This window comes from Melampsora larici-populina, assembly GCF_000204055.1.
Source record: "Melampsora larici-populina 98AG31 unplaced genomic scaffold MELLAscaffold_49, whole genome shotgun sequence".
Taxonomy (NCBI): domain Eukaryota; kingdom Fungi; phylum Basidiomycota; class Pucciniomycetes; order Pucciniales; family Melampsoraceae; genus Melampsora; species Melampsora laricis-populina.
Genome location: NW_006768813.1, coordinates 558,796 through 567,733, shown reverse-complemented (window position 1 = coordinate 567,733; position 8,938 = coordinate 558,796). Strand labels below are relative to the sequence as shown.

The following is an 8,938-nucleotide window of genomic DNA, read 5'->3' as shown; positions in this document are numbered from 1 at the left end:
GTTTGGGGAGTTTTCGGGTATAGGTGGATTGAGAGGTGGTCCCATTGTCGTATTGCTCCCTGGTATGCCCGGCGGAGGTCCCGATTGCCCCATGTGCCTCTCACCTCTCTTCAAGGCAGCAAGGAGGGGGTTAAGTCGATCGTGCAAGTCCAGCGTGTCACTTGGGCTCCAGCCTGGGACGTTCCTGACAGCACGAAGCCAAGTGAACATTAAGTGATAGGCCTCGTGCCCTCTTCGCAAGTTTTGTGATAACATCGATTGGTGTAGTGTTGTGTCCCAGTGAGCTTTGAGAAAATGAGAAAGCGGCAGATGGGGAGTGCAATTCGATGGCAACTTAAAAGGGGTCGTAAAGAAGGCATAGAATACATCTGAGTCGTTGGAAATCATTGGAGGGTACCAGGATGGTCTCTGTGCGACATCGAGGATCTGATTTCCGGCTTGGCGGATGGACGCGTCGGCACGTTCCAGTTCGGGGTTTTTGGGTGGAGGAGGAGGTGGGGGAAGTTGAGTCTCTGGCTCGCTAGGTTTGGACTGACGCCGTCTCTTCTTGCCACGCTGAGTTTTTTCGAGTGAGGGAGACGCGTCGGCAGTCCTTTGGATAGCCGCCTGTTTGGCAATCCGAGACGGATTGACGCGGGATTGGGATGACACATCCAGGCTGGCGGTCGACTTAGGGAACTTACCAGCCTGGGAAGTTGTCGTGGTGGGCGGTTTCGAAGGTGGTTTCTTCGGAGCACTGTTGGATCCCCTTGTTGAAGGGCATCCAGCTTTGGTTGGAGTAGGATTTCTGGCCGCGAGGTTGGTGCTCAGGCGGCGAGAAGATCGTCGTTTTGGCGGTGGCTCGTAGTCGTCTGCTGCTTCTGAAAGGTCACCGTGAGTATCCCCTTCGGCGTCATCATCGTCGTCCTTAGATTGGGAAGCTTCGGCGTCCTCAGGATCCGGTCGGAAGAGCGGCTGCGGGGGGGGTTGTTCCTCCAGAGGATCACCTTCCATCGGCACTCCAAGGACTTGGACCAAGGAACTCTTCTTGTTCCGGAAGGTCCCATTATTGATACCTACCCCAGCCAAGGAAATGTGTTAATACGAAATAAGGAAAGGCCCCGTCTATTGTTAAGTTCCGGGTACACCCCGGAACAGCACTAGACGGGGCCGCCAAGTCGTGACTTGGCGTCAGGAATTTAAAATAAAAAAAAATAAAAAAAAACTTACTGTCAATTACCGCTTCCAAGCGCAGTCCAGTCTCCCTTAGGGACTCAAATATGTCAATGGGGACCTTTTGTTCCAATGAGGTGGCGATCATATCCCGCTGCGCAATAATTGTTTCGAGAAACGATTTGAGGTCCAAGTAATACGTGATCCCGTTCAATAGGGTTGCTTGGGTACTGGTGAGGATGGCTAGGAACGTACGGAATTAGTATAGATAAAGAGATAGTTACGAGGATAGATAGGGCCATGCGATGTGAAGACTTACGTTTTTTTTCTTCGATCGGCGCTGTCTGACTATCATTACCGCCACCTTGGCTCGTAAGTTCCTCCGCGGCTTCCTCCTCCTCTTCGACCTCCTCCTCTTCCTCCTCCTCCTCGGAAGATACAGACGAGGAGGAGGCGTTGTCGTCGTCATTCTTGGGCGGTTGAAAAGTTCCAATCCGCTTCCCACCATGTTGCGGACGCTGACTTGTTGTGCTCGTCATACTGCAAAACAACAGCCCGCGTCAATTCAGTACATGAAACACCGAGCAGATAACTTGAGAACTCACCTGTACGACCAAACTAAAAACCCTGAACAACTGAACTAAAACCCCAGCCACGTGATGCTGATAGCCCAAGTTGATATGACCGGAGCACCGGTGGACTAGTAATTGACTTAAACTGAGATATGATATTAAATTTGAAATTTTTGAGGTGAGACAGGTGAGAGCCAACGGTGTGAATTCGGCAATTCTGTAACAATTCGAAAAAGCCTCCAGGTATACTGGATATAGAATAGTATAAATTGATTATTGATAAACACTAATATGAATTGATTATTGAAATATGAACTTGAAGTTGAGAAACGAATCCGAGAGTCCGAAGTTTGATATCGAATGTGATATACCGGAACCAAAACAGATCAGAGTGGATCCTTTTGGGGGTTCGATTCAATTGGATTCGAATCAATAGTCCGTGAGATTGATTCGAAGGGTATAATGGGGAAGTTTGACGTTCTGGGAGATTCGGAATGGAATGATCGTCGAGTGGTTCAAAGTGATCGACGTAGTGATCGACGTGGTGGTTCAAAGTGATCGACGGCTAAATTCAGAATTAGCCAGGTGCAAAAGGTGTACTTGGCTCCGGCCCGATCGCGGCCCGGTGCTGTATCCCGGTACCGCCGCGGCAAGGCTCCGCAGCACTGAGGGGCGCCAAGTCACGACTTGGCGACCCCGTTCACTGGGAATTAGCCACCCGGGGCCGCCAAGTCGCGACTTGGTGGCCCCGTTAGGTCAAATCTGGATAAATTTTATCCAACCGGGGCGCCAAGTCGTGACCTGGCAGCCCTTTGCCAAGTCGCGACTTGGCCCCTTGATAAATTCCTGATCAGGGAATTCCTGATCAGGAATTATCATTCCCAACAATATTCACGCCAGGCAAATCCAAGATTTGTAAATTCGAAATCTCATACATAAATGCAGCGTACAGTAGCTTCCACTACTATGCCTTTGCACCAACCAACATAAGACAGAACCATACTAATTTTGCTTTTTATCCCTCCCCAGATTGATGGTTATCTTCTCTCACATGATTTCAGTATATCCCCCCTCCGTTCAATATCACAGTATTGTATTCTGAAGCATCCTTACGTCTCATATTCTTCCCGGCCTCTGCTTTTTCTCGGGTGAGCAATATTCACCAAATCATAAGGGATCACTTGAGTCATGATACCACCATGACTTGACATCAGAAGATACGGATATGACTTGCTCAATGAGATCACCATTGAGCAAGTCATTCTGGTGTATATATATACTTATATATATTTGCTATGTCCACCTCCAGTCAGTCTCCAATTTCCTTCAATCCAAACTTCTCAAATCAACTCTGGAGTTATATTAAATCCACTTGAAGCCATTTTTATTGATTAATCAAAGCATATTTAATCCAATATCTCCAGCACATCACAATTTATTGCAATGAACAAGAGTCAAGCGGAACTACTTCAAAGACATATTGAAAGGAACTCTATTCTTTACGCATATGCACAAAAAATTCGATTAGCCCAAGATCTGTGGGAGCGCAGAATTCAGCTCATCCAGCTTGTGGACGAGGTTGAAGGCCAAGTTGAACCCACCAGCATTCTCATGTTGATTGAAATGACCCAACATTTTAAGGAAGTGGTAAAGGAAGCTAGAGAATTCCTTTTTACCTATTGATGCTCCTTTGGTGCATCAGTCAAATCATCCAATGGATTTGAATGTAAGTCTTCATTTGTCTGGTAATATTATGGGTGAATTTTTACTAAATGTCTTCAATTTTTTATGCCCCCTGTGCTTTGAAAGCAATTCCAATTGCAACATGGAACTTGGTACAGAGGCCAATTGAGCGAACTTCATTTCTTTATAACATGGTCAGGGCTAGGGAAAAATTAGGCCCATATACATTATATGCAAATTTGCAGTGTTTTTTGGCAACATCAATCTTTCTGAACCGTTAAATTAGCAAAGCTGAATGAAATTAGGAGCAACACGGATAGAATTGGATAGGTGATCCCCCATCAAAGAATAGATTTGTTTCTCAATTTTATTCAGCAGCTCAAATTTTGTTTCCTTGATCAGAATGTAGCAATTGTTTTGTTGTCCTGGATCCAATTTCACTTCCTTCATACTCAGGTGTTGAGTGGAATCTATTGAATTTCATTCAAGAATACCAGCCTATGAAATTTTTCCCTACCAGGCCTACATGCAGCCAGTGCTACCATGAGCAACACACTGGCCTCCTCCAGTTTTTTGCCACTCTAGGCTATTTGGGCGAATCCAAATGAGACCCACTTGGATTTTCCCAAACAATTTGCAAGACAAAGGGATCAATTTCAACCCTCAACAAAACCAGTTAATGGTTGCTGCAATTCAACCCTTCTCCCAACCATCAACATTCAACTTTTCCATCTGAATTTCACTTTCTGCTATTCACTTTCTCAACTCAAATTGGATCAATAACTCCTCATCTTCACAATTTCAATTTCTGAGTCTGATTATCCAACTTGAATACGTATTTTCACGAAATCTTGCCAAAATTCCCAAACGCAAAGCAATGGAAGGATCCTCAGGTATCTTCATGCATCATAACCCAGCATATCAACCTTGTGCATTAACTAATTCCATCCATGTCATCCAGCTGATCCAGGTACCAACAGTGGGGGGACCAACAGTGGGCCTGCAGTGCCTGAAAGGGATCCTATCATGGATCAACTTGATAGTCAGTCCAGACAAGTCTCCATTTCATGTAAGACTGAGGATTAAACTGACATATCTCTTGCAATCACATCCACCCTCATAGATCATCCAGAGGAAGAGCCTGGACTTAATTTTGAGCAAGCTGTTGCTGTTCAGATTGCCAAGGAGAGGGAAGCCAAGCGTAGACAACAACAGCGCAAAACTGATGCTGAGGAAATGCGTGCCCGAAAAGAGCCCAGAGATAGTGTCAAGCTTGTAGGCATGACCTCTGCTGTTCAAGAGTGGGCTAGGGCTTTACTTGGTCTTCCTCGTCAATCCAGCACCCGGACATCTCCCAACATCTCTGCTGCTGTCCTCCTTGCACGCCACCTTCCTGACGAACCAACTCCTGAAGAGGTTGAACAGTGGGCCAACTATTCTGACACAAGGACGAAATATCTAGATGTCAACATTCAACAAAAGATGGACAAGCGCTTCAAAAATAACCCCTCAGCAAATGAATCTGTCAAGCATCAAATGAGGATTATGGTGTCAAAAGAAGCTGTTCTCATGTTTAACCAAGCTTTTCCCCCTCCTAAATTTATCTCCCGAGTAGCCCATGCTACTGCCTCAATCACCACCTACAATGCCACTCGCTTAGGATGTGCTGAAGCTAAATTTGCTGGCTGTGGCTTCTCTCGCATCACTTTCCAATGGACAAGTCCTCCTAAAACTCCTTGGAACATGGCTATGTTAGACAACTTAATTACTAGCTGGTTAGATTGTTACAATGCTCGAGGTGTACCTTCCGGATTCCCAATCGACAGCAGCCTTAATATTCCCCTTGAAACTAGAGAAATACTTTCACGCTGGGTCTCGAATAAGCGCAGAGTCTTCCGAGATGAGGCAAAGGAAAGGAAGTTGGTGTCTACGGAAGGAGGAAGTGACAAGCTTGTCCGACAAAAACTTACGGAGAGGGAGAAAACCGCTTTGAAAGCCATTAGGAAGAAGGTAACTATTATATCCCCTTTCACTGTTGCCACTCTCATAAAGCACCCATACTGACATGTGCATGTGCAGCTCTGTGAAAAACGGGCTGCAGCAGTAGAGCCCTACTTTCGTCACTTCACCGGTCCACTCAAAGTCCTGCTAAACTCTCAAGAGGTTCATTCTGAGACCGAAATGGACCCAGAGAAGCCTGGGAAGTTTTGGAAGGTCAAGCTCAACTGGCGGACCCCCCAGCTTGATGAATTGATCAAACTGGCTGATGATGCAGCTCCCAAAAGGGAGAGCACCAAAAAACAAAAGGATCGACTGAAAGAATTTTTCCAGTCCAGAGGAGAATATTCGCCAAACGTTCCTGATCCGGAAGATCAACTTCCTCCCAAGACTCTTCCCAGATGCCTCATCAAGCCAGAAATACTCACTGAAGGGATAGATGAGATTACAATTGACAGTTTGGAGTTGTCAGACACCACAGTTGATCTTAAGTCGGCCATTGATATTTTGAAGACAAAGCTTGGGAAAAGCAACTCCATGGTGTTTTCTTCCTCCTGAACAGCTGCTCTTATCTTGTATGATTTGTCGTTTTTGTTACCATTGAAATTAGGATAGTTTCCCCAATTTTATTTTTGAGTATCAGTTCCTTGTGCCACTTGTGTTGTGCAAATCCGATTTTACAATCTGTGACAGCCATATGTTGTGAAAAGTATGGCTGTCACCATCTGTGACAGCCATACATGGAAGTTTCCCTTTTAAGGAGTTACTTTGCGGAGAATCCAGTCTGCCACAGTTCACATAACTCAACCTCAACCTTGACCACATTTCACTCAACTAGCTCTCAACATACTTTGGGATTTTGAAGGTTACCACTCTCAATTAGTCAATCAGAGTTTTGACAGAAATAAGTTCACAACTGTGATTATCGATTTAGAACCATGGGTATAAATTTCCCCATTCCTCATCTCCTCAACCACTTAAATTGACATGATTCCATTCTACTCAGCGTCCACATCACAAAACTCTGCCCCAGCTTGGCCCAATGGTGCCGCACCAAAAGGTCGCAAGGCCAAAAACCGCTCATTCGCCAAGATACTTCCAAAGTCAAACTCCCCCACCTGTAAATCTTTTGCCGAGTTCACACGTTACCTGCTTGGCCACACAAGGAATCACCCACATTTCCCCAACCCGCCAACTGATGAACAGCTGATGTCACTCACACCTCTAACACAGGAAGGCATCCTGTCCGACACCTCCGTCTTTGTCAACTACAGCTCCGACAATCACCCAAATCCATTGGACTGGAGTGTTTTCAAGGCTCTTCTGCACACTGATATGGCCAACCACCAAATTGAAGGACCTTTTACTTTTGGTTGGGAAGCTCAGGGAGGTGAAGACGCTGCATGGAATCAAGTGATGATTTTATTCACCGTAAAGCATTGGATGTTTGCCAGGAGGGCATCTGCTTTTCAAAAGTTTGGACTGGATGTCGAATGGGAGAAGGAAGTTATCTATATTGGTATTGTTACTCGATGGGTGATTGGGCGAATTGAAGACTGGAAGAATGAGTTTGCCTCTCCGGAAAAGATTGCACAGCGGGAGCGCAGTAGGAAGCGACGAGATGTAAGTTTCCTGGTCCTTTTGGCAACGTATCAAGTTGTGGTGGCCATACTGAAACAGTCTACAGCTCTTTATATACCGTAAATCTACTGTCAAACGATTCCTCAAAGACTTTATAGATCTCCTGCCAGAAGCAGCATGTTGCTCTGATACTGAGGATGATTCTCTTGGTCAACAGCGCTCAATTCAGCCTGAATGGCGCAGTGCCAAGTATGGAGAGTGGCTTCATAAGATAGATGTACTTTCATACAATCATCAAGCCACCGTGAAGTTGAGGACTGAAGCAGCTAGGAGATTTGATACTCGACGTGAAGCGGGCAACAAGATCAATCCTTTGGCCAAAGTATGTGGTAATCTTCCAGCAAACTGCTATGATAGTGGGTTTTTGAGGGAATGTGGTGACCTGGAAAAATTGAGATTGGGGGTTACAAACAACCATACACGTCTTGATGATGCACTGCAGGCTATTGCTAGATTGTTGTGAATTGATTCTTCCCACTTAGAAATATAAGTTACGTGTAGTTGCCTGAAGTGACCATGATGTACCTAGTATCCAGGATGGAATATGATTATGTGGAACTGCATCTCCAACACCCCAATGGGTATAGTACAAAAAGCAGCAGAAATTGTTTTTTCTGGAAATCTCTATTTTAGACTTTTGCGAAAGAAGTCATGCATTTTTTCTTCTGCTCTATTGGGCCCCTTTTTTCAAAAGCCATTTTACAGTTGAGACTATTGTTTTTGAACATTTTGAAAGCTGCTCCAGAACAGCTTTCAAGGGTTCATGATCCATCGTGAACACAGAGGAAGCCTCACCACTCAGAGCTCTGTCCCATGAAGACCAATATTCATCAATTTGACATTTGTATTTTGTTCAATTACTTGTGATAAATAGAAACAGCACCACTTGTTTCTTGGTTAATATGAGGACTGAGCGGTTTAGATAACCCTAACCCTCAGTATTGACATGTAACAGCCTTGGAGTGATCCTTACAGTTCCATGTTACATCATGTGTATGCTACATGTTACATGTTGGAAGAGCAGCTTGGTATGAAAAGTCAAGAAGCTGAGGTTTCTGAGATTGCACTGTGTGTTCAGTCTCTCATCACTGTTCTCCTTCAGTCTCTCATCACTGTTGCCATTCCTCTGGATAACCATCCAGATCTGTGCACTCAAACATCATCTCCTTCACATACCATCAGGCTGGATTTGATCTCTACACTGACCAAAATCATGATTATTAGTCAACCATCAAGTCAAGTCTCTCCCTCTAGACTATGTGGAAGTCTAGACATTGTGGTAGTTTAGTTTTAGAGTGATATTGCTTGCTAGAATATCTCAACATTATCTTCACCAGATGGGTGTATGTGTATATAGTCAATCCAATCTTCTTTGTAATTCAATTAGTTGAACCAATGTGCGATCAAAATTATTGACCCTTGTTGACTTAGGTGGTTGAGTTGAGTCACAAGATCTGACTGAATGTCAGGTCTTGTGACTCAACTGAATCACCTCAGTCAACAAGCCAATAACATGATAGCACATTAGTCAAACTTGGTTAAAAGAGAGACATTGGATTTATTAACTCATGCTTCTTTGTAATTCAATCAACAGACAGCTTTGGTGTGGCAATCCTCAGGTCCAAAACCTGCTTCAACCTGTCCCAGATTCATCATGTCGCTTGTCCTTGGTAGTTGAAAGAGTTGGGGACTGATAACCCAAAAGGCTTTTGTAACCCTTTAAACATTTATTGATTCACTGTGATCCCTTTGGTCGAAGGTGTTGCTCAAGGAGCTCTTGATTTGGTCAATGAGTAATATTCTCAATATCTGTCAACTTATGTTTTGCTTGTAGAATCTTTGGAAGGGGCTCAGAAGGATATTTGGTTGTGGCTTACCTGGAAATCACTCAT

General features: G+C 44.6%; 1 protein-coding gene across 1 annotated transcript; it reads left to right on the top strand.

Annotated features, from left to right (window-relative positions):
- Window positions 1-4,284: 4,284 nt before the first annotated feature.
- On the top strand, window positions 4,285-7,509 carry MELLADRAFT_92162 (uncharacterized protein; the record flags this gene model as incomplete). Its single annotated transcript, XM_007415249.1, has 8 exons — window positions 4,285-4,300; window positions 4,369-4,449; window positions 4,531-5,417; window positions 5,487-5,885; window positions 6,169-6,187; window positions 6,315-6,347; window positions 6,412-7,028; window positions 7,093-7,509. 8 exons carry the CDS (start codon window positions 4,285-4,287, stop codon window positions 7,507-7,509), a joined length of 2,469 nt encoding a protein of 822 aa, XP_007415311.1.
- Between the last annotated feature and the right edge of the window lie 1,429 nt (window positions 7,510-8,938).